Source organism: Dendrobates tinctorius, unplaced genomic scaffold (assembly GCF_039654945.1).
Source record: "Dendrobates tinctorius isolate UK_male_01 unplaced genomic scaffold, ASM3965494v1 ptg000020l, whole genome shotgun sequence".
NCBI classification, from domain to species: Eukaryota; Metazoa; Chordata; class Amphibia; order Anura; family Dendrobatidae; genus Dendrobates; species Dendrobates tinctorius.
In genome coordinates this window covers 21,608,661-21,635,670 of record NW_027361688.1, presented here as the reverse complement: position 1 = coordinate 21,635,670, position 27,010 = coordinate 21,608,661, and the positions used below count along the sequence as shown (strand labels likewise).

Genomic DNA, 27,010 nt, shown 5'->3' with positions numbered 1-27,010 from the left:
ATTGTCTGCTATGCTGTTAACCGTATCAGCGTCCTCAGGGTGCAGCTGAGACGAAGCATCGGCGGGGAGGAACAACATGGGCCTATGTGCTTTCAAATACCAGGGCTGAATTTCACTTCGAGTCCGTCCATGCCAGTGGCCACGTCAACAGCTCATGGTCACCAAACCAGGACCTTCATCTAACAGCCAGCATCTTCTGATTACAAGGCACGACGTCATGCATACTTACACGATAATTTCCCATTGGGTTTATTAATCAGAAGGGGATGACGGCAGAATGAGGTTGACAGGGATCAATTACCATCATGGCCTCTCGACAGGATTCTACGAATCTTTTTGGGTGACTCCAGCAGCAACCAATTGAATTCTTACGTTTATTGAGAAATGTGAAGGCATCGTTTACAGCCATTTTATACTTTATGACTGTGACCCATTTCTGTAAATTTAAAGTTAAATTCTGGTCTCAACGAAAAAAAAATCCATCCCGGTCATTTGCTGGACTCAAAAAGTGCACTGTGGTGAAGTGGAGAGACGATACAGTGACTTCGGAGTCTCGCCGCAGTCTCCTAGACAGTTGCAGGAGATGGGTTTATTCTCTCCTGAGTCTCCTCGCTCAGATGATGAATGAAGTTTCTACGTTGGGCTGTTATTGGCTTTGTGCTTGTCGATATGTTTGTGTTGGCCTCAGCTCCTCTGTGATTGATCTTTATTTCCCGGCTGATCAGTTATTAAGAGGGAACAGCCAGGGGCAGACGGCGGAAGATACAGAACAAGTGCCTGCTAACTAGTCTATGTACGGGTTATACGCTATGTGTATCCATAGTATTTAAGCAGCAGGTCATTCACTGGCATCTAACGTAATGCTAGTTCATATCACATTGATATACTATACTCAGTTGCATGAATATCGCCTCTTTAAAGGAATTGTATTTTCCTTAAGATATCAATATCAGATCGTTGAGGTTCCAAAAATTGATGCTCTCACTCAGTATATGACTGGGGCCCAACAGTAACACAATGACTTTGGATAGTTTGTTAAATGAATGATGATATTCTGTTTTTTTTCTGTACATAGTGAATCGAGTGTATTGTAACATCTACTGCTCTTTTAGTGTGGTGGGGCCTACCAGGGGATTGCCCGATTCCCCTGTGGGCCAGTCCGACCCGGCTTCCACTGATCAGCTGCTTGCAGTCCTCATGCCGACAGGATGTACACAGTGTACAGACCCAGAACAGCACAGCTCTGCACACTGTATAGTGGACGTTCTCAAGTACTGTAGCACAGTTTCTATTGAAGTAAATAGGAGCTGACCTGAAGGCTACTACACAGTGTACAAAGCTGGTACAAAGCTGTGCAGTACTGGCTCTATACAACCGTGCAACTAAAAAAACCTGATGGTGCTGAATGCTGGATGTTGGACTCCTACTGATCTGATATTGATGATCATCAATGTATAAATCTTGGACATCCTCCTTAATTACTGCGCCAAGCACAGATATAAGACAGGACCATGACGCTTACCTGTGTAGATGAATCGTCCAGGTGTTCCTTTGCAGAACTGCTTGGATTTGTAGGATAATGTAACTTCCACCACTCCTGGGATATGTCGGGGAGGGGTCTGCACGCGGATGGCATGAGGTGTGATTAACTGTAGAAACAAAGCAAATTACAATAAGCCAATGAAGGGATAGTTGTTATGTTTCCGATCCTCCGTTACGTCTCCGTGACACATCTTTATAAACAAAGGCACAAAAGACGCAATTAACTTGTCGGTGTTACTTTTTATGTAGCACGTGGGAGACAACGACAATATACCATATGCGCAAAAGTGTAACCGGTACAATTTGTTTTAATGGTGAATTAACTTTAATTCCATGAACAAATTAGAATGTTTCATCATGAATTTGGTTTACATGAACTGATCGGCGTCATTTCACGATGAGCAGAGAACGACTGGTGATAAATCGTTAAGTGCGCACAGGCTGCCATTGTTTCGGCAGCGCAAATCCTGTTTACACGGGACGATGTACTGCCGAGAGCGATGTCGATGATTGGGTGATCCACAGCTTGTTTAGAATGCAGGATTTTTGTGAGTGAGAATTTGTGGAAACGCTCGTTCATGATAATTTTTCATTGATCTGCAAATGGATCGGTAAAGCTGTCTATGGTCAGAAACGGATGTGAATGTGAACCTTTGACACCATGGCATTATTAGATACAAGTGATTCTGTGCTGATTATGTTTTATTTATTACTATTTATATTAGTTTGAGCTCAATTTTTCTGATACAGAAATTTTTTTTAAATTAATTTTTAGATTAGATGAAGCTCAATTTTTCTGATAGAGACAGACATAAGGTTAAATGGAACCTATCATTTTGAGGTCCCTAAACCACAGCCAGAGCTATACAAAATAATAACAACTATCTAAAGCTATCCCTTTCTGAATGTGTCTTAGAGCATAAAGGAAAAAATAAAGTTATAAAGCAGCACATATTGGCTGTAAAGGGTCAAGGGGTGACCTTAGTCTCCTACAGAGTCATGCAGTCCTACAAAACAGTTCTAGTATTATCCAACATGCTCACAGATTAAGCTAAGGCCTGTGTACCTTGCTTCACTTTGAAGGCACCAGATGCAGCTGGGTCGGTTGAAAACTTGGACCACTCCTTGACTCTTTAAAAGGTAGGATGCTTAGTAAAGATGGACATAGCTGCAGATCTCAGTAGGATTGGCCAACAGTCTAGTTTGTATGGGGCCCACACAACATCACTGACAACATCAGTCTGAGGAGACTCATTTCAAAGCCTGATTTTTTTTGTTCTCCAGGAGATAACTTGCGAGAGAAGTCTGACAGCAGCTCTCTTACTGAGAGCACAGGAGTGCTCGGCAAAGTAATCCTGTGTGTGGAGGAGTTGGGAGAGATAGCTAGAGGTAGAAAAATGGTTCAGTCACAGCTACTGTATCTAATATGCATGGGGGCCTTTATGAAGTAGTACATGATGCCATTAAAAACATAAAGGAGAGGTCCTCATCTTCTCTGGGGCTACTCCTTCCAGCCATTACAAGTCAGCTCCCACAGCTTACAGCAGAAGATGCTGTTGGGACTGCCTTGTAAAGGGAAGACTCCATGAGTGCAGAGGCCACCAGGACCACCTCCTTGACTCATTGCACAAGCATGCATGACTCCAGAAAACATCAGGGCCATCCCCTTGACCTTTAACAAAAGTCTGCATGACTCCAGAGGACATCAGGACCACACCCTTGACTCTTCACACAAGCATGAATGACTCCAGAAAACATCTGGACCATCCCCTTGACTTTTTACACAAGACTGCATAACTCCAGAGAAAACCAGGACCACTCCCTTGACTCTACACAAGCATGCATGTCTCCAGAAAATACTTGGACCAACCCCTTGAGCTTTAACACAAGATTGCATGACTTCTTATGACAACAAGACCACCTCATTGTCCCTTTACACAAGCCTTCATGACACCAGAAACTAGGATCACCCCTTTGACTCTTTATACAAGACTGCATGACTCTAGAGGTCCCAAGACCAAGGGACCAACCCCTTGACCTACAGAGCCGGGTAAATGTTTGGGCACCACTGGTCCACTGGTCAAAATTACTTTAATTGCCTTAATTAGCCTGTTAGAGTTATGGCTTGTTCACTATCATCGTTAGGAAAGGCCAGGTGATGTAAATTTTGCAGCTTTATAAAAACCCAGCCTCCTCTAACCTTGTGCCAAAAACAGCAGCCATGGGTTCTTCTAAGTAACAGCCTAGCACTCTGAAAATAAAAGTGGTGGAGGCCAACAAAGCAGGAGAAGGCTATAAGAAGATAGCAAAAAATTGTCATGTTGGCCTTTCCTCAGTTCTAAATGTAATTAAGAAATAGCAGTTTATAGGAACAGTGGGGTCAAAATAAGGTCTGGAAGAGCAAGCAAAATTTCAAGGAGAGCTGCTTGTAGGATTGCTAGAGAGGCAAAAGAGAACCCCAGCTAGACTGCAAATGACTTTCAGAAAGATTTAGCAGACTCTGGAGTTGTGGTACATTGTTCTACTGTTCAGAGACACTTGCAAAAATATGGCCTTCATGGAAGAGTCATCAGAAAATAACCTCTCCTACGTCCTCACCATAAAATTCAGAGTCTGAAGTCTGCAAAAGAACATCTAAACAAGCCTAATGGATTTTGGAAACAAGTCCTGTGGACCGATGAGGTTAAAATAGAACTCTTTGGCCACAATGATCAAAGGTATGTGTGGAGAAAAAAGGGCACAGAATTTCAGGAACAGAACATCTAGCCAACCATTAAGCATGTGGGTGGATCAATCATGATTTGGGGTTGTGTTGCAGCCAATGGCACGGGGAACATTTCACGGGTTATGCCTATCCAATGTGCTTTCATGAGGGATCTCGTTTTGTACAATTAAGCAGAAAATGTTGGTGCCATATGTGTAAATCTTTCTTTAAAACGATATATGAACATAATTATTGTTGTCATTTCAGAGAACAGTAAAAAGCGTTCGCTATTAAAAAAAAAAAAAAAAAAAAAAAAAATACCCGGCGAAATCAGCATGAGGGACAAAGTGTGAGAATAGCAAAGAGATGAATCTCAAGTTTCACAGCAAAGAACAAGCAAGCGCGGATTGCAACCACATGTGAAACAGGATAGGTGGGGGGTCAGCAGAAGCCAGGAAAGCCCAAATGTATCAATTAGCCCACATCTCCAGCTCTTCTCGCCCCTAAAACGTCAGGAATTCAGTGCTCTGAATCTCATTAGCTGCACCCTTTTTTTTCTAATAAATGTATCACAGCCACGACCCCAACACGTGTAATGTGTCGAATAACAATGGCGCTCTTAAATCCCTGGAATTGTAAGGAGTTTCCTTTTTAGGAGGCTTTTTTTATGCTACAAAGCTCTCTGTAATATCGGATTTTTGCACTTTGCCTCCCGGTTATATCAGAACTGCTCCCTCGCTGTCTTCACTCGTCTCGCTTGGCGCTGGGTATTGTCCTGCCGGGTGGGGATTTCTGAATGGGATCCTGACAAAGATTTCCCACTGACTAGGAATACAAGACGATTCCCTCTTTATCGCAGGACGAGACAATGATTAACTGTACTTTTCTTATACAATCGCTTGTGTCGCTCTCCAAAGCTTTCTTGTTCTTGGCGCTTAAAAAAAAAATCATTCTAAAAAGGGACAATGGTGTAAAGTAAACTTTCAAGAAACGTTATCTTATCTCGTATCGTTCATATCATATATGTAACTTTATCTACTAGTTGTAAGAAGCCTCCGGTATCACAAACTATACCCATGTGGAAACTGTTGGCTGACAAGGTCTCTCGTGACTCTCAAACCTTTTGTTCTCAGGGGAGAAAGCCGCTATCAGACATCGACTGAGAACAAAAGAATCAATATTTAAAGGGAAGCCATCATCAGAAAATGTCCTATTGATTAAATCATGTTTTTCGTATTAAATATATATATATTTTCGTATTAAATACATTTTTTAAACATTTTTTTACGTAGCACAATCTATATTAAAAGTTAAAAAATAGAAATCTTGCAATTTTCACACTGGTTGCTATTTTTTTTTAGAATGTTACTTCCTTTAGTTTCAGGAAACAATATATGTACATTTTTGTCGTATTAAATATATATTTTTAAACATGGCACATTCTATATTAAAACTTAAAAACAAAATAAAAATCTTGCATTTTTCACACTGGTTACTGTTTTGTTTTAGACTGTTACTTCCTTTAGTTTCAGGAAACAATATATGTACATTTTTTTGTATTAAATATATATTTTTAAACTTTTTTTTACAAAGCACAATCTATTTTAAAAGTAAAAAAAAAATAGAAATCTTGCAATTTTCACAGTGGCCACTGGGGTTTTTTTCAGTTTCTTCCTTTCGTTTCAGGAAACAATATATGTACATAGTCACAATTACCCTATATTTTGTATTGAATCATCTAATGAGCGAGTGCAAAGGTCATTGTGAAGGAAGAGGGAGCAGAGGAGCTGTGACATTGCCTATTGTGATTGGTGGTGTGTAGAGGTGTTACCTGCCATTATAATCCTGCTTCTGCTGGTAGCAAAAAAACTCCTGTAAACTGTTCCTGAGAGGATAGGAAATACGAGCCTAATAAAAGCCCCAAAATTGCAAGATTTCTGCCAGGAACACCTGGAATTACGTGAAGCTCATTGAATCCTGACTCTCAACACTAAATATCCACATGGTATGAATTATAAGAATTATTTGTTTTTTATTCATTTATTGCATTTTTGTTAGTAAGATTTATATTTCTTTTTGCTGTTTGGTTTGCCTTTTGTTTTTTGTGTGTTTTTCGTATTTACATGCTTATATTTGTATGCTTCATGACTGTGCTTTGTCTAACATTTTCCTATTGGTGTTTTTTATCTATTGGGGTAATTGGTTCTCATCCACTTAAATAGGTTTCCTAAAATTTATCCTATGACTAATGACGGTAATCGCGCCAGAAACGTATCCGTTTTTATATTTTTCACATGGATCCACTAACTGGGGGCATTTTTACTTTATAAGTGGCCCTTAGATCATTACTACTTTATGAGGGGATGCTCGGGAGGATTATTAATTCCTAAAGGGCGTGCAGAGGCATTATTACTCTTTAAGGGGTCATTTATGGGAGGGTACTTTTGGAACTATTACCATGTAAGCGGTCACTTAGGGCCTCATAATGGGGGAACTTGGGATATTATTACTTTATAAGGGGGCACTCGCGACAGTGTAAGGGGGCACTCAGGGAGTTATCAATTGCAAAGGTGAGCACCTGGTGATTCTACAATTCGTCTATAATTCTGGAAGTGGACATTGCCATGTTAGTGAAACTTTTGCCTTGTACTGTTTTCTTTGGCAATAGACCGGATTCTCTCAAAAACTAGATCACAATATTTAACTTGCTAATTTTGGTGAAATTGGCTTTTCAATGAATATATTTTAAGATTATTATTTTATAACTAATCACTTTCTTTATTTTTTAATCACTTAGGACCTAGTCCCCCTCGCTAAAAAAAGAACATGTCCCAGTAACTCTTAGGAAACACTTACCTCACTCCAGACCAGCATGGTGCCGAATATGACCTGTAGGCCATCAAAGAAATTGTCTCCTATAATGATGACGGTGGCGCCTCCGGTGGTCCATCCTTCACTTGGACTGATCGCTTTGATACATGGTGTAGCTGTTTTCCAAAAGACAAAAATTGGGAGAAAAAGGCGCTGCATTATTATACCGAGCACTCAGCACAGTGTATAGTGATGCATTACCATCTACTGTATATTAGAAAGACATACTATAAGATGAGGGATGTGTGGAGCATAGGATAGACAGATAGATATGATATGAGATAGAATAATCTAGAATAAAAAAAATGTAATAATAATAATTTTGTGTGTAGTTTACTGTACTTGTTAATAAATAAATGAAAAAAATGACATGGGGCCCTATTTTTGATAACCAGCCATGGCAAAGCAGACAGCTGTGAGTTGGTATTTTTAGGCCTGAACATATCAGCTCACAGCTGTCTGCTTTACCTTTGCTGGTTATAAAAATGGGGAGGGGGCTAAAAAATGACGTGGGGTCCCCTATATTTGATAACCAGTAAAGGCAAAGCAGACAGCTGTGGGCTTAGATTAATAGGCTGGGAAGCTCCATAGTTATTGGCCCTTCCTAGAATAATAAGACCAGTTCACAGCTGTCTGCCTTTCCTTGGCTGGTTCTTAAAAATAGGATGGACCACACGTTGTTTTTTAAAAAAAATTATTTCTTTTACACGGTTATACAGGCCGGGACACGTGGTGCACTGGCCAATTACTGCCATGCCAATGCTCGGCATGGTTGGGATGGCTGCAGAAGTGCCCACAGCCTAAAAGCCTTTCAAAAAGGTTTATTGAGCATTCGAACTGTGAACACTAACACAGACTTCTATGTGTACAGTGCGAACCCCAACTTTTACAGTTCGGGTGTTCGCTCATCCCTACAAACTACCAGAAATGTGTGAAACTGTTGCTGAAGTACTGTATTGCCTATACTGGATGCTATTGTATCTACTTATTAGATTGTGCAGGTTTGTTGTCCCAAAATGGACGAGTGTTCTCATTCACCGACAGGATGCCGAGATTTTCATTATGGTATGAAATTGAAACAAGAATGGTCGATTGGTCATTTGCATTTTTTTATATAACTCTTCTTTCTTTGCTTGTGATATTCATTAACATTTTTTGTACCAAATTGTTAAAAATGTTGCACACGGTTCATAAATTTTGTGCAGTTAAAAAATGTTCTTTATTTTTGCTTTTTCACTTTATATGACTTGTTAATGCAAAAAAAAGTCTCATGTTCCCCTAAAATGTCACAAAATTTGCACAAAAAATCTAGGTATACACAAAACGATTGCTTGGTGGACTGCAGTACATCTGCGCAAAAAAAAAATTCTGATATATTAAAAAGTTGCAACTGATGAATCACCTTAAATATGAACCCTGACTGCAATGACGAAGAAAAAAAAGTGATCATATATAAAACAAGACTTTAAAAACAGCGCAAATTAAAAGAAAAATAAGACACAAGTGAAAAACAGGCAAAAGATGCCAAGAACTTGACATACAAAATGCATAAAAGCAAGAATGAATCAGGCCTAAAGTGTGTTAGAATGTGTAAAATGAAGGATAAACGTAGATCGGTGGAGGCCTGACCATCGAGACTCTCACTGATCATACAAGCGAGTTGTTGCTCTATTCAGCCTTTATGGGACTACCAAAGCAGAGGACATGTCATCATGATAGAAGTGACCACTTTTGCACTTATTTTATTCCTTCCACTCCTCTAAGTGTTATGTTCTTTTTTTTTTTCTAGTCTGCCATACGGTTCGAAACAGATAGATCTTTTTAAAAGGTCACAGGATCCTCGGGGGTGTGTCTGTCGGCTGATCTGCATATTTACCCTGTGAGCACTGCCCCCTTGTAAAGACCATAAATAGAGCACTATATAAAAACCCCTTTATCTATGGAACCGTATGGTGGATTTTAAAAAAACAAAAACTGGAATACTCAGGGGAACAGTGGAAATAAAATAAGAACTGATAGTTGTGGGTTTTAAGGCACTGTCACACTAAGTGATCGCACCAGCGATCATGACAACGACACAACCTGGCAGAGATCGTTTGTACATCGCTATATGGTCGCTAGTTAGCTTCCAAACACGAAGATCTCATAAACGACACATCAGCGATCTGTATAACGACCTCGGCGGTCGTTGGGACCTGTCACACAGCATGTATTGTAAAAGACCCCGACCTCGATAGGTGTGATTGAGCGCAACCTTTTCCACGCCCCTTTGCACAGATTGGTGGTCAGAGTATGGCATGACAGTTTATGTCACAGCTCTCGCTTGGTGATTGGACGACCGCGCAATTAAAGGACGACGTAGTAGCGCTCCTGTCCATTGTTGTAGAGCGCAGTGGTTCATACAAATTTCAAGCAGCGATCCAAATTGCGTCCAGCTCTGCTTTGCATCTCCCGCGATCCATTCTGTGGCGCTGTTGCGTTTGGCCCGGATTTGTTCATTCCTGAGGTGAGGTTGTGGCCGCCAATCGGAGCTGAGGGGCGTAACTAAAGAATACGTAGTCCCGCCTGTGCCGCTGACATATGAGTCGCCAACGAGGTCGCTCGTCGTTGTCAAACTCAGCGATTCCGGCTCACCAGCGGGACGCCAACGATCAAAATACGGTCCAGAACGTTCGTACACGATCAGCGACATCGCAGCAGGGGCCACATCGCCGCTATATGTCACACACAGCGACATCGTTGACAATGCCGCTGCTGCGTCATAATATCGGTGTCGCTTAAGCGATATCGCTAGCGATCTCGCCTAGTGTGACATAGCCTTTAGCTGTTGGATCCCATCTGATCTACTGGTTATTGTTGACCCTTCAGTGACAACTTGTAGTAAGTGAAACCCCTTTAAGCATTACTAATACAGAATCAGAAAACTCTGGTATTATAAAACTTGTAAATATTGGAATTGGCAACGATTTGGTGAAATGACCTGTTATTTAGGACCAAATCCTAGGTCATTGTAATCGCTGGCACTGTAAGGATCCGGCAGGCGTTACTAATGATGTGTCACTTTGGCCCGGACAGGCACATTGTACAGTAATAAATAATTCTCTGGTAGTCGCGGGATAAATGCTCCTGCGCCTTTTTTTTTTGTTAACACATCAGAGGAGAACCCCCTCCTCTTTAATCTGTGACAATAACATGATTACAGCCACCATTTAGCATAATAGTCCTGAATAGCTGATAGCGTATTGGAGAGTTAAAATGGAAATTATCAAGTAGCTCCTCTTTGTTAAAATAATGATCACTTCACAAATAAAAGCTTTTATCCCAAATGTACCGTGAAGCCGGAAAATGCTAATTTTACCCGTGATGGCTGGCGCCGCTTATTAAATATTACCGTGCCCTGCCTGTTTAAGGACCCCTTCAGTGCGCTGGCTTATGAAAGCCATGTAAATGTCATTTTGTCTCTCCTGCAGCTGATCTGGCGTGTTAGCGTTCCTACGAGGCATCATCAAAGGCCACGAGCCCGGGGATTTGTTAGGCAAATACCGACAAGTGCTAAAAATCTAACAGATTAAGTGGTTTACATTTCATTTATAGGAGGTGAACTTTGTCTAGGGGACGTGTAATATTTATTGGAGTGCAAGAAAAAGGCAGAAAGACGGGTCGCGACGATAGGAAAAAATTAAAGGGGGCTTAAATGGCGAACAAAGGGGCTTGGTTGTAAAACATGGGGAGTTAAAAAATGGGAAATATATACCAAGGACCACAATTCATGAAAATCAGCATCAATGGAACCTGGTGCTAGATGATCGGTTAATTAGAAATTACGGTATTGTACTAAGGCGTCAGAGAGGACCTGTCCACTCCCCTGACATGGCTGGGTTAGTATCAACGGTTCTGGATAATTCTAGGTTGCGCCTATGTTATTCTTCTTGAAAGTAGAAGAATCAATTACGGTATTATTATTGACTTTGTCAATGGGGGATGTCCCTGGTACTGATTAATCATTGCTACAGTGCCAGACTCTGTAGGGACAAGCACTGTCCACAAAGTGAATGGTGACACAGTCTATGTGACTATCTATCTGTCTCAGAGGTGTATCTAGGGGGGCGGCAGGCGGGGTATATGCCCTGGGCGCAGCCCCTGGGAGGCGCCATCGGGTCACCTGATGTGGCGGTCCGAGGTGTCTCCTCTGGACGGGGAGTTGGCCATTCTCTGACAGCAGGTTCAGAAAAGGTGCAGTGTGCCGCGAGAACAACTGAAGCCCTGCCGAATCAGGGCAACGTGTCAGCAGTGTGATCAGGTCATGTGTTCACGCTGCTGATGTCACTTGCTGGCGCGCAAACAAGACTGGTGGTAAGAGCTCCAGTGGAGCTAAAGACACCGAAGATTTTAAGAAACAGGGGTGGTAAAGATCTATTGTAACGGGGAGGTGGGGAAAATTTGGTGAAACGGGAGAGTGGGGAAGATTTAGTGCAACTGGAGAGAAGATTCGAGGACACAATTTGAGGAGTGGGAGAAATTTGAGGACATAGTAAAAGGAGCAAGTGGGAAGATAGGGGCAGTATGAAGGTTGATGGGTGCAAACACAGTAAAGTGAGTGGGGGAAATGGTGCGGGCACAGAATGGGGAGGATGGGTGCCGACTCAGTATGGGGAGCGAAGGGGGGAATGTATGCCAACACAGTTTGTAGAGCGAGGGAAGGGATGGTACAGACACAGTATGGTGAGTGGGGGGATGGATTCGGACACAGTATGAAGAGCGAGGGGAAAAATTTATGAGGACACAGTATAAGGAGCAAGGGTGATTTCATGGGTGTGGACACAGTATGGGGAGTCAGGGGGGATGTGTGAGGAGGCAGTATGGGTATGTGAGGGGGTAAGTATATGAGGAGACAGTATGGTTAGCAGTGGGGAGGAAAGAAGAGACACTATGAGGAGAAAGGGGAAACTGTAGGAGGAGAAAGTATGGGGCGAGAAAAGTGTGAGTGAGCACAGAATAGAGACTAAGCAGTATGGGTGTAGGGGGCTAGAATGAGGGGACAGTGTAAGGTTATAGTCAGGGGACAATATGCCAAGGGGGCTTAAATGGCGAACAAAGGGGCTTGGTTGTAAAACATGGGGAGTTAAAAAATGGGAAATATATACCAAGGACCACAATTCATGAAAATCAGCATCAATGGAACCTGGTGCTAGATGATCGGTTAATTAGAAATTACGGTATTGTACTAAGGCGTCAGAGAGGACCTGTCCACTCCCCTGACATGGCTGGGTTAGTAACAACGGTTCTGGATAATTCTAGGTTGCGCCTATGTTATTCTTCTTGAAAGTAGAAGAATCAATTACGGTATTATTATTGACTTTGTCAATGGGGGATGTCCCTGGTACTGATTAATCATTGCTACAGTGCCAGACTCTGTAGGGACAAGCACTGTCCACAAAGTGAATGGTGACACAGTCTATGTGACTATCTATCTGTCTCAGAGGTGTATCTAGGGGGGCGGCAGGCGGGGTATATGCCCTGGGCGCAGCCCCTGGGAGGCGCCATCGGGTCACCTGATGTGGCGGTCCGAGGTGTCTCCTCTGGACGGGGAGTTGGCCATTCTCTGACAGCAGGTTCAGAAAAGGTGCAGTGTGCCGCGAGAACAACTGAAGCCCTGCCGAATCAGGGCAACGTGTCAGCAGTGTGATCAGGTCATGTGTTCACGCTGCTGATGTCACTTGCTGGCGCGCAAACAAGACTGGTGGTAAGAGCTCCAGTGGAGCTAAAGACACCGAAGATTTTAAGAAACAGGGGTGGTAAAGATTTATTGTAACGGGGAGGTGGGGAAAATTTGGTGAAACGGGAGAGTGGGGAAGATTTAGTGCAACTGGAGAGAAGATTCGAGGACACAATTTGAGGAGTGGGAGAAATTTGAGGACATAGTAAAAGGAGCAAGTGGGAAGATAGGGGCAGTATGAAGGTTGATGGGTGCAAACACAGTAAAGTGAGTGGGGGAATTGGTGCGGGCACAGAATGGGGAGGATGGGTGCCGACTCAGTATGGGGAGCGAAGGGGGGAATGTATGCCAACACAGTTTGTAGAGCGAGGGAAGGGATGGTACAGACACAGTATGGTGAGTGGGGGGATGGATTCGGACACAGTATGAAGAGCGAGGGGAAAAATTTATGAGGACACAGTATAAGGAGCAAGGGTGATTTCATGGGTGTGGACACAGTATGGGGAGTCAGGGGGGATGTGTGAGGAGGCAGTATGGGTATGTGAGGGGGTAAGTATATGAGGAGACAGTATGGTTAGCAGTGGGGAGGAAAGAAGAGACACTATGAGGAGAAAGGGGAAACTGTAGGAGGAGAAAGTATGGGGCGAGAAAAGTGTGAGTGAGCACAGAATAGAGACTAAGAAGTATGGGTGTAGGGGGCTAGAATGAGGGGACAGTGTAAGGTTATAGTCAGGGGACAATATGCCAAGGCGGGGGAGTGTGGTGAGGGGGCACAGTATAGAGACCGGGCCCTATAGTGGGAATACAGTATGAGAGAACAGTGTGAAGAGGGGGCCCAGTATGGAAAGGAAAGGGCAGTGTGGCAAGCATGTACCACAACAGGGACAGTCGGTGGGTCATAGTTTGTGCAGGGAATATAAGGTATAATCCAAGGGAGAAAGTAGTGTCAATAGGGTCTTATCTGACATACAATTAAAGTTCTTAATCAGATTCTACTAACCAGATTTATGCTTTAACAAAGCATTTGTACAGCTGCTGTGGATCTATGTGTCATAAAAACATGAAGATAAGGATAATTAGTGGATATCTCAATATTTATTTGGAATAAAAACCACTTGAATGAATCGCTAAGATTTGACGTCTTCTGTACACAGCAGCGCCGGAGATATCCACACATTATCCTTATCTTCATGCAGGGAATATAGTGAGGGACAATTATTTATTCTGGGGGCTCAGTGTAGGGCAGATATTTCTTATTCAGGAGCATTATATTGACACTGCTATCTTTAAGGGTGTCGTGTGGGGCTGCAGGAGACCGGAGAATATGGAAGTCTGCAGATACGAGCTTGTGGATGAGAAAACTCATCATGGCGTCTGGACAAGATGAAGAAGAAAAGAAAGAGAACGACTCCAGAGACGTCATCTATCAGGTACCCGGACGTAAACTTTTTTGTGATACTGACTAATTCTCAGTACTGTGGTTCCTGTATGGTCCGCAACCTGATGGTGACTAGTAGCAACAACTCCCGGCATCTCCTTACCATCGCTAAGGACGTACTGGAAGTTGTAGTTTCACTTGTTACAAATCTATATGGGTCTGACCAGACATTACAACTGATGTAACATGTACTGATTACATCTTAATAAAGTGTTGTGCCGTCTGACAAGTTAAGGCTTAATATGTTTTTATTTATGTTAGGAGCATTAAAGGGGTTGTCCAGGCTTGTGCTGAGTCTGCAGCATTCTATGTGACTGCAGACTTCTGAATTCTCACAGTGTTCACTGCACGCTGTCAGGATTCTCTGGTGTCGGTGATTTGCATACATACAGTCACATGCCGACTAGACAAGAGTGACCTCACTTAATGATAATGAACTAAGCGAGGCTGGGCACGTCTAGTCGGAATGTGGCCAGAAGTATACATATCACTTACGGTACTTGTGCTCACATGACCAGTGTCAAGAGAGAATCCTAAAAGTGTGCAGTGTATGCGCTGTGAGAATCCAGGAGCCTGCAGTCACATAGAGAGACTGAAGACTTTCATCTCAACCCTGAATATGCCCTTTAATTAGAAAATGAAGCCATGTAGTCAATCCTATTAGTGTGTAATATCCTCACTGTCAGGATCCAGCTCTGCTCGCTGGTTCAAGCAGTCATCACATGGCCACTTCACTCACTCCACTGTTTTTCACTGAACATCTACCTATATATTATCTATCTATATATTATCTATTATCTATCTATCATCTATTTATTACACAGGTCAACGAAAAAAAATTTTTTTTCTGGTGTCCAAAATATTTTAATGAATTTGGGGTATTTTTGGGGTGCTGATTCTGAATATGTCATCAGTTTTGCCAGATTGGCTCAAGTTTTTGAGATTTTTGGTATCTTATTTATAGCACTTGTTGGTAAATGCGACGCATCATCTCATTAATTTCTTTGGATTAGTACTTGAACTGAGCAGTTCTCAATATAGTTTTGTGTTAATTAGTGTTCTAAAAGTTTGTTCATAGCTTGATTTTTGCACTAACTTTATGTTGTTGTCTGTTTTCCAGTGAAAAGCATGAACTCATCATGAAGAAGTTGTCTTAACGATCCAGACTCATTCTGTTACATTTGTGGTGAATATACACTGCCAAAACATAGAAGAAACATAACACACTTCGTAAAAAAAGTGTATTTTGCCTATTTTGGGGTTATGCTTGGGGACCAAGACAAGTTTTGGGCACCACACATAGTGTGCAAAGCATGTATCGAATTATTACGAAAATGGAGCAAAGGACAAAGAAAAAGCTTCAAATTTGGTGTTCCAATGGTGTGGAGAGAGCCAAAAAATCATCATGATGACTGTTATTTCTGTGCAGTGCAAGTGCAAGGATTCAATAAGCATAAGAAACGAAAATGGGAGTAACATGGAATCTGCAAGAAGGCCTGTCCCTCATTGTGAAGATGTGCCTGTACCTGTGTTTACCATAAATAACAGTCATCATGATGATTTTTTGGCTCTCTCCACACCATTGGAACACCAAATTTGAAGCTTTTTCTTTGTCCTTTGCTCCATTTTCGTAATAATTCGATACATGCTTTGCACACTATGTGTGGTGCCCAAAACTTGTCTTGGTCCCCAAGCATAACCCCAAAATAGGCAAAATACACTTTTTTTACGAAGTCTGTTATGTTTCTTCTATGTTTTGGCAGTGTGTATTCACCACAAATGTAACAGAATGAGTCTGGATCGTTAAGACAACTTCTTCTTGATGAGTTCATGCTTTTCACTGGAAAACAGACAACAACATAAAGTTAGTGCAAAAATCAAGCTATGAACAAACTTTTAGAACACTAATTAACACAAAACTATATTGAGAACTGCTCAGTTCAAGTACTAATCCAAAGAAATTAATGAGATGATGCGTCGCATTTACCAACAAGTGCTATAAATAAGATACCAAAAATCTCAAAAACTTGAGCCAATCTGGCAAAACTGATGACATATTCAGAATCAGCACCCCAAAAATACCCTAAATTCGATGAAATATCTTTGGCACCAAAAATGCTGTTGACCAGTGAATTATCTATCTATTTATCTATTATCTATTACATATCTGTCTATCTATTATCTATCTATTTATTATCTGTCTGTCTATCTATCTATCTATTATCTATCTATTATCTATTATATATCTGTCTATCTATTTATTATCTGTCTGTCTATCTATCTATCTATCTACTATCTATCTATTATTTATCTATCTATTATCTATCTATCTATCTATCGCATAATTAGGATTTGATAATTATCAGATATTCTGGATTATCAGAAATCTAAAAAACAAAATAAATTACTATAAAAAACATATATTTGTTTTCTAATAAATTATTTCTCTTACAAAAATAAAAAAGCATCAGACCAACAAACTTTACTTTTAATGTGTGACATGCAGTTCTTTTTACGGTCATATTTTCAGACAACGCCATAAAACCACCTCCACCTGGTACTTCTGGAGGATGCCGTTATTGCCATCAGATTATGTATTCCGCCGCTGATTCTCAGCACAGATAAAAATTTTAAAACGTCGCTATCGACATCAGAATCAGAAATAGAGGAGCTGTACCTGTGCGGCGCCTTGTGTACGTGAATGTGCCGCGTCCGATGATTGGCACCGCCAATTCTGCTGCCTGAGGTTATTTAATATAGTAAAATTATGTAAATCTTACAACTGATAGCCCAAAATGTCTGATATTATGGCCTCTGTTTTCGGCACACACATCTATCATGGTAAAGCCATACTGTCCTAGGAGAAATTGAGTCTCACATGTAGGAGTGTACACTGAGCAGAAGTGGCCTTAATTCCTGAAGCCAACTTATTTATTCACTTCCTTCCATACCAGGACAGCGCGGTACATAGCTGCCAACATTTTTGGGGACATTTAAAGGGAAACTGTCAGCATGGTTTTGTTTTTAATCTGTGAGCAGCGTGATGTAGCCTGATCCCGGGGATGTCAATTGCTCAGCAGCATGCTACAACTTCAATGCAATCAGTGTTTAATTAGCAGGAGATTATCACTGGAGGACTAGGTGTCACGTGCAAACCAGTCAGACTAATCTGTGCAACCACGCCTCCACCACTGATTGGCAGTTTCCTATACATTGGCAGAAAGCTGCCAATCAGGAACGTGGGCGGGGTTATACACATCTCAGCATTAATAGCACTGCAACATTTAAAGCAGAGAAAATAGGGATTTTATAAAAACTGCACAGAGCAGCCTGGTAAGTGACATCCCTGGAATCAGGGTCACTACACCTATATTATGCTGCTCTCAGATTCCAAAGAAAAATCCTGTTGGCAGATTCCCTTTAAGTTCACTCCTATCCCCACAATACCCAGTCCAGCAATTTTGGGTGGTGTTTATGTGGCGCCCCTGAGGGTTCAGTTGCCACAGAGGTACTGCACCTCCTCCTGAGGTGTGGTACCCCACCATCCAGGTGAGTTGGAGGCTCCTGACCATGTTCCAACACTCGTATCCCACACAACACGGTAGTTCAGCAAAGCCACATTGCGGCTCCCTGCTGGGAGTGTAGCAGAGCACCTTTGGTGGCTCCCTGCTTGGAACATGAAACGTGCTGGGAGGTGGGTGGAGTTTAGAATACATAAAAGAGTGGGAAGGTTTAGAATTTCGGTCAGTCAGTCGGGGAGTCACTTCGAGAGGGTGAGGAAAGAAGATCCCTGGGAGAGGGATGGAGGAAGGAGGTGCTGCAGCAGATCTCAGTGACCTCGGTCTGCTGGCACGGGAAAGGAAAGAAAGAGAAGGACATTGAACAGAAAGCTGATCTTCCATAAGAAGGAAAGAATAGTACAGAACGTAGGAGTAAAAGGGAACAGAGGACATGGGTTAGAGGAAGAACACTGCCTAGAAATTCTAAGCGCAAGTCGGGGACCGGTCCCCGAGGTTGTATGGACACTAAAGGTTCTGCAGCAGACAACGGTGGAGTAGTGGGCTGTAAATGCACTACTCCCATCTAAGACTTGGGGGCACAACAGCAACATTGATAGTGAGCCGGGATTCAGGAGTACGGAGTCCCCGAAGCAGGCTACAGCTGTCTGTCGTACAAGTAGAGTTCTTGGGAACATCTGTCAGGAGGAACTCCAGTGTAACTCAGTACTAGGAGTACTTCACACCAAAGGCGCTATAGAGGAGACATTCAGAAAGGCACATGTTGGCGGAGTGTTGGAAGGGAGCGCCTATCTTGCCTGGAGGTCGACTGAGTCCCTGACCCGGAGGACACAGCACGGAGGCAGGCACCTGTGTGTACTACAGACTGTGAGTAAAGCTTTGGAACTACAAGCCCTGGTGTCCTCCATTCGTTCCTGTGCCAACACACCTGATACCGCTACATCTGGGTACCAGCTTCTACACTGCCTGCGCCTCTCAGCTACCCCTACATCTACACTGCCCTGGGACTACAGCTCCACCTGTGGGGAGCTTCACCATCTTGGCTGCAACACACCACCAGTCCCAGAGTATCTCTCTGCAGCGTCGGCTTAACATCTCCCTTGCCGAACACCACAGGTGGCGTCACGAACTATTCATCAATTCTATTTCATTGTTCTTTCACCCCCTTTTGCCATGGAGCCCCAGGGCCACGGACCGGGTCATAGCTTCTGTGACAACTCCCATTGAGATCAACGGGCCCGGTGCCGAGTACCCCGATAGCCCTGGTCAGGTGCTCCATTTTCATAAACCATGCTACCTTTCGGTCGAGTTGTCTGCGGCAATCTGGGAAAGTTAGAAACTATGTATTGTGCAGAACTGTTTGACCCTGAAACACATTAGTTGTAGGAAAGAACATTGCCAGAATCATCCATGTGTTTTCTCAGGGACCGCTCCTGCCGGTGATTCTCCTGCTTCCTGTGACGTCACATTGACATAGCAGTTCCTTCTCTTTCTTCTCTGCTCTGCCAACGGGGCGTCACTGCCGACATCATGTATTTTGACAGCTGGGGTCAGGCTGAGCCAGCTGTTGCTCAACATGACGTTGTCAGTGATGTCCCATCAACAGAGCAGAGAAGAAAGAGAAGGAACTGCTCTGTCGATGTAACGTCACAGGAAGCTGCGGAATCACCAACAGGAGTCGATCCACGACCACTCGGAGCCGGGAGAGATCGTTGCAGGGCAGCAGAAGAAAGTAGTCAGTAACTACCTGCCAATAAGTCCTTAGAACAATATGCACTTTATATTGCACAAATGATAACAGGTTCAAGTTCTCAAAGGGTATGTGCACACGGTGCAGATTCTGCTGCGTTGTACAGTACCTTTATTTCCTATGAAAATTAAAAAACGCTGTGCACATGCTGCGGATTTTTCTGCGCGGTTTTCCTGCGGTTTACAATCCGCAGCATGTCAATTGTTTGGTGCAGAAACGCTGCAGTTTTACACCTCATCCACTTATTAAGTTGTGTGCTATAGTTTCAATGCAATCAGTGTTTTATCAGCAGGAGATTATCACTGCAGGACTAGGTCTCACATGCACAGCAGTCCAGCTAATCTGTGTCACCCCACCCCCCACCACTGATTGGCAGCTTGCTGAGAATGTACACAGGAAGCTGCCAATCAGGTGTGTGGGCGGGGTTATATACTGTATAGCTCAGATCAGAAGCCTTAGCTCTGCTACATGTACAACAGAGAAAACAGGGATTCTATCAAAACTACAAAAAGCAGCCCAGTAAGTCATACATCGCTGGCATCGGACTTTCTTGCCCTACATTATTCTGCTCTCAGATTATATAGCAAAAAATCTGCTGACATATTCCCTTTAATTTTTCTATTTCTTGGAGAACCCCTTTAATTAGAGCAAAGTTACCATTCCAGACAGAACCAATGGACAGGTGTGATGCTCTTTCTGGAAGAAGACCTATTTTTCGAATTATAGATAACCTAGGACCCCAGCCGCTACCCACCCCGGAATCTTCAGTATTATGATGGGGAGGACATTTTGCTGGAATTTCCATTATGGTTATATGTAATCTTAGTTAACAGATTATACCCAAAAATATAAACGAGAAAGATATTTTTCAATCATATTAGTCTCTAATAAAAAAGATGAAACAACTCAAAATGAAAAAAAAAAAGTGTATAAAAAAAAGAATAAAAATCCAGCCGTGCGCACACCTGTTCATGGTAACGCGGGGCAGCAACGTCTGGCACCCATGGTACCGTGGCATCTGATTAGTAGCCGGAGACGCATCGTACACTGAGCGGAAGATTTAAAACTGTCGAAACGGCTGAAGGCTAAATATAGAAGGACGGATCCTGTCTGTTTCCTTGTTTGTTACACGATTGCTCGAACATTACCGGCAGCGAAGGCAGCGACTCGTAGCAAAGGTTTTCTTTCCTCATTCATTAAATGAGATTTGCTGCCCAAAAGTTGTCAATTTTTAGGTGAATCTAATTCATTGATCATATTTGAAAATCGCATAATTAGCAATCCCATATTTGTGGAAACAATTATATAATATTCTGGCTGGGGTTGATTTCAAATTTTCTGGGTGTTTGGGCAAAACACTGGTTGAAACGTCACAAAATCTTTCCGCAACATTTTTGGAGATTTTTTCAGCAGCTCCGGGCACCTGCTGCAAATTTTTGTAAAGTGAGTAAAACTTAGAGGCGCGGGGACCTAATGGGGTGAAGCCAAAAAATGTATCATAATTTATGCCACACGACATCTACTCCTGTTCCTGACTAGAGTACACTTCTTACCCTGGTTCACGACAGCTGAAAGATCCACAAAATTCATGAATTAGTATCAAGATTAGCGTACAAAATACCAGCCACGATGAATAGGAGGGAGCTGGAGGATGTGAACCACGACATTGGGGCTGTTTTATTTTGAAGTGTTGTATGATTGCAGGATCAGACTACACAACTGATTGTAGTCTGTAACCATGGAGACAGTATATTTCTTTAATTCCATTTTATTGCTCGTGATGACTTTGTGGCGCCCCTGAGGCTCAGTCGCCACAGAGGTACTGCACCTTCTAAGGTGTGGTGCCCCACCATCCAGGTAAGTTGGGAGCTCCTGACCACGCTCCAACACTCGCACCCCACACAATAGAGTAGTTCAGCATAACCACATAGCGGCTCTTTGCCTAGTGAGAGGCAGAGCACCTTTGGTGGTTCCCTGCTTGGAACACTAAACGTGCTGGGAGGTGGGTGGAGTTGAGAACACATACAAGAGCGGGATGTTTTGGGATTTAGGTGAGTCTGACGGAGGAGTGAGTCAGAGGGAGAGTCGGAGAGAGGAGGCCACTCAGAGAGGAGTGGGATCCCTGGAAGAAGGGATGGAGGAAGGAGTGCTGGAGCTGCCTCAGTGACCTGAGCTAGCTGGCACGGGAAAGGAAAGAAGGAGAAAGATGTTGAGCTTAAGCCTGAGCTTCCATAAGAGAGAAAGACAAGTGCGGAACGTAGGAGTAAAAGGAACACAGAGGACGTGGGTTAGAGGAAGAACCCTGCCTAGAAGTTCTAAGCGCAAGGCGGGACCCGGTCCCCGAGGTTGTATGGACACTAATGGTTCTGCAGCAGACACCGGTGGAGTAGTAGGCTGTAAATGCACTACTCCCATCTAAGACTTGAGGGCACAACAGCAATACGGATAGAGAGCCGGGACTTAGGAGTAGAGAGTCCCCGAAGCAGGCTACAGCTGTCTGCCGTGCAAGTACAGTTCTTGGGAAGATCTGTTAGGAGGAACTCCAGTGTAACTCAGTACTAGAAGATCTTCACACTTTAAGGCGCTATAGAGGAGACGTTCAGAAAAGGCACATAAGTTGGCAGAGCGTGGAAGGGAGCATTCCATCTTGCCTGGAGGTTGACTGAGTCCCTGACCCGGAGGACACAGCACAGAAACGGGCACTACAGACTGTGAGTAAAGCTTTGGAACTACATGCCCTGGTGTCCTCCATTCCTTCCTGCGTCCGTCCGCCTAGCACTGCTACATCCCCTGCGCTGGACACTACACCATCTAAGTGTCTCCACATCTACACTGCCCTGGGACAACAGCCCTGCCTGTGGAGGGCTATACCACCAATGCTGCACCACACCATCTGTCCCAGAGGATCTGTCTGCAGCGTCGGCTTAACACCTCCCTTGCCGAACACCACGGGTGGCGTCACGAACTATTCATCTAACTACATTCCACCATTCACATCTCCCCCAATGATTGGGCGCCCAGGGCCACGGTCCGGGTCACCGCTGCTGTAACACGTCCCGCTGATACCGGCCCGGTACCGAGTACCCCACGGCCCTGGGAGGGCGACCCAACTTCATTTCAGAAGTAACTGTCCTATCACTCTACTGACACAGGAATTGGTTGGATTCTTACTTTTCCAATCTTTTTCTCACAATGTTACACAACTGTCCCGGGTATCTGAGCTTCGCTCCCTACCTCTGAGTCCGTTGCCCTTTGTTGTGCTCCGTGTCGGGTTTTGCACGTTGCCCGGCTTGGATCAGTGGTATGATCTCCCTAGGCCTATTTAAGGCGATTGTCAGCAAACACACCTGTGTCTTCGGATTGAAATTCTAGACCTCTATCTTTATTCTTCTTAACCTTCTGTGCTTTACTTGCTTCCATCCCTTCTGTGTTCCACTTCATCCGTTCTGCTTCTCCTGAGATTCCACAGTGTACCAAGTCCTCGCTGCCCACATGTCTTCCAGCTTGCTGCATCAATACCCGAGTTTCATGTGCCCACTTAGACCTTGGGCTTGGAGCTTCCACCTCACCTGGTGAGCCTCGACACACACTCTTCCTCTCCACAAAAATGTGGCACCAGATATCCCTCCATGAGTATCTGATGCAGGAAGATCGCTTCCTACTGCGATTTTATTTCTCTCGCTATATTATGCAAATTTAGACAAATCTCTAGGACTGTCTTTAAGAACATTGGAGAAATGACAGCCCTTGAACTAGTCATAGAGGGTATTGGGGCCAGAGGAGTGGATATTAGGATGACAGTCAATCAAAATTCCTAATGAAGAGGAAAGATCAATAGTAAACTAGATAAAACCATAAAACTAAAAATCAAAAACAAACTATCCAAAACTCTTAAAGGGAAATTGTCAGTAGGATCAACCCTCCTAAGCCGTCTTTATGGGCATGTAGGTCATAGAGAGCTTAATAAAATGACATCTTGATATCAGTGATCCAATGTCTTATTTCAGAGAAATCCATGTTTTTCTTAATATGTAAATGAGATGTTAAGATCTATGGGGCGGACATAGATCTCCCCTAGGATCTGCCTCCTGAGCTTTTTTTTAAATGAAAGGGGGCGTTATATTAGTTCTCTCCTCTATACAAGGCAATCAAGGAGTTAATATCAGCTCTCTCTCTCTTAGGGTACCGTTACACCTAGCGATGCACCAGCGATCCTGACCAGTGATATGACACGGTCAGGATCGCTGGTGCATCGCTAGGTGGTCGCTAGTGAGTTGCCACACAGGCAGATCTCACTAGCGACATCGCTGGGGACGGGGGTCGCTACTTACCTGTCAGACGCGGCGATCCTGCGTCCTCCCGCCCGGCTCCACGCGTCGCTCGTCGGCGCCACAGGAAGCGCAGCAGGAAGTGACCGACGAGGAATGGTCCAGGAGCTTTTCGCGCGACCAGCGATAAGCAGCGGGGGAGCCGGTCGGAGGTAAGTATCACATGCAGCGATATCGCTAGCAATATCGCTGCTACGTCACAAAATCGGTGACTTTACAGCGATATTGCTAGGCTTTACCTGAGAGAATCAGGGAATCCAAAGCAACCCCATTTTATACCCCCAGTAGGGAATCAATATAACCTCCTTCATTGATCCTAGACCACAAGGGAATTAATATTAACTCCCTCTTTGACCTTAGACTACCTGGGACTATAAATCAACCCTCTCTCTTTTTTTACACAAAGGAATCATATATTAACCTCCTCTTTTACTCTACAGCACCAAACAAGGGAGCGTTAACTTAGACCAACAAGAGCATCAAATATTAAGCTCCTATACTATCTTAGAACACCAAGAAAGATTGCACTAAAACAAACAAACAAAATACTACTTCTACTGGAGAACTCTAACGAAGGTGGTATTACCCTAGATAACCAAGGAATTAAATATTAAATTCCTCTTCTCGCTTAGCTTACCAAAAAAAGGGCATTACCCCAAGCCACCAAAGAGTCGAAAATGTAGCTATCCATTTCTCTAGACCATTAAAGATTGGGGCATTGTCCCATCCACTGCCTTAGATCACCAGGGAAGTCCCTATTTATCTAATTGAGCAAAAAGATTTGCGTTGCCTTAGTCTGGCATCCAATCTGATCCTGGTCAATGCCAGTCATCACTTCTCCACCTGGCATCTTCAGAGCATAATCGTGGGCTGCTGTTGCTCTTACTAGGCACTGCGATATTATGAAGTCATGTGAGGCCTAGTCATTACTGCTCATGCAACGTCATGTTGTGGGTTGTGCAGTGATGACACAACATTGTGAAGCCTAATAAGCATGAGATGATCTGGACAGAAGGATGCCAGGCACAGAAGTGAAGATCGTTTTACTGTACCTGCCACAGAGGACCATACTGGACACTGGACCAGCTGGAATCTTTTTGTTCAACTTTACTATCTACGGTATCTATCTATCTGTCTATCTATCTATCTATCTATCTATCTATCTATCTATCTATCTATCTATCTATCTGTCCATCCATCCATTAAGCCATCCATCCATCTATGCCTTCATCCATTCATAGAGCCATCCATCCATCTATGCCTCCATCCATCCATCTTTGCCTCAATTAATCCAGCCTTCCATCCATCTAACCTCCATCCTTCTATCCAGCAATTCATTTATGCATCCATGCCTCATCCATCCATCCATGCATTCCTCCATCCATTCATCTTTTCCTCCATCCATTCATCCATCTATTCCTCCATCCATCCATCCATCCATCCATCCATCCATCCATCCATCCATCCATCCACGGTATGCCTCCATCCATACAGCTTTCCATCCAGCCATCCAGCAATCCATCCATCCATCTATTCCATCCATCCAATTATCTATCCATCCATCCATCCATATTTTCCTCCATCCATCTGTGGTGCCCCTGAGGGTTCAGTTGCCACAGAGGTACTGCAGCTCCTCCTGAGGTGTGGTACCCCACCTTCCAGGTAAGTTGGAGGCTCCTAACCACGCTCCAACACTCGCATCCCACACAACACAGTAGTTCAGCAAAGCCACATTGCGGCTCCCTGCTTGGAATGTAGCAGAGCACCTTTGGTGGCTCCCTGCTTGGAACACTAAACGTGCTGTGAGGCGGGTGGAGTTGGAATACATAAAAGAGCGGGAAGGGTTAGAATTTCAGTTCAGTTGAGAGTCAGTCAGTGGAGAGTGAGGAGAGAAGATCCCTGGGAGAGGGATGGAGGAAGGAGGTGCTGCAGCAGATCTCAGTGACCTGGGTCTGCTGGCACGGGACAGGAAAGAAGGAGAAAGACTTTGAACAGAAACCTGATCTTCCATAAGAAGGAAAGACTAGTACGGAACGTAGGAGTAAAAGGGAACAGAGGACGTGGGTTAGGAGAGAACCCTGCCAAGAAGTTCTAAGCGCAAGGCCGGGGCCCGGTCCCCGAGGTTGTATGGACACTAATGGTTCTGCAGCAGACACCGGTGGAGTAGTGGGCTATAAATGCACTACTCCCATCTCAGACTTGGGGGCACAACAGCAACATTGATAGTGAGCCGGGACTTAGGAAGCAAGGAGTTCCCGAAGCAGGCTACAGCTGTCTGCCATACAAGGAAGGTTCATAAGAACGTTTGTCAGGAGGAAGTCCAGTGTAACTCAGTACTAGGAGTACTTCACACTTAAAGGCACTATAGAGGAGACATTCAGAAAGGCACATGTTGGCGGAGTGTTGGAAGGGAGCATCCTATCTTGCCGGGAGGTTGACTGAGTCCCTGACCCGGAGGACACAGCACGGAGGCAGGCACCGGTGTGTGTACTACAGACTGTGAGTAAAGCTTTGGAACTACAAGCCCTGGTGTCCTCCAGTTATTCCTGCACCAACACACCTGGCACCGCTACATCTGGGTACAAACTTCTACACTGCCTGTGCCTCTCCTCTACCCCTACATCTACACTGCCCTGGGACTACAGCTCCACCTGTGGGAGCTTCACCATCTTGGCTGCAACACACCACCAGTCCCAGAGGATCTGCATGCAGCGTCGGCTTAACATCTCACTTGCCGAACACCACAGGTGGTGTCACGAACTATTCATTCAACTAACTACATTTACACCATTGCAAATCTCCCCGTTACTTGAGCGCCCAGGGCCACGGACCGGGTCATAGAATCATAGAATCGTAGAGTCGGAAGGGACCTCCTGGGCCATCTGGTCCAATCCCCTGCTCAAAGCAGGATTCGCTAAATCTTCCCAGTCAGATGTCTGTCCAGCCTCTGTTTGAAGACTTCCATTGAAGGAGAACTCACCACTTCTCGTGGAAGCCTGTTCCACTCATTGATCACTCTAACTGTCAAAAAGTTTTTTCTAATATCTAATCTGTGTCTCCTCCCATTCAGTTTCATCACTGCTGCTGTGACACATCCCGCTGATACCGACCCGGTACCGAGTACCCCACAGCCCTGGGAGGGC

The 27,010-nt window shown here is 43.9% G+C and overlaps 1 protein-coding gene across 2 annotated transcripts in view; it reads right to left on the bottom strand.

The window, feature by feature from the left end:
• Positions 1 to 27,010, bottom strand: part of EBF1 (EBF transcription factor 1) — a 462,583-nt gene that overhangs the window by 65,692 nt on the left and 369,881 nt on the right. For both annotated transcript variants that reach the window (XM_073567867.1, XM_073567868.1), the window contains exons 9-10: positions 7,103 to 7,233; positions 1,523 to 1,649 (exon numbers count right to left, since the gene is read on the bottom strand). In XM_073567867.1, the coding sequence (XP_073423968.1) occupies positions 1,523 to 1,649; positions 7,103 to 7,233 (258 nt within the window). The remainder of the gene's footprint in view (positions 1 to 1,522; positions 1,650 to 7,102; positions 7,234 to 27,010) is intronic.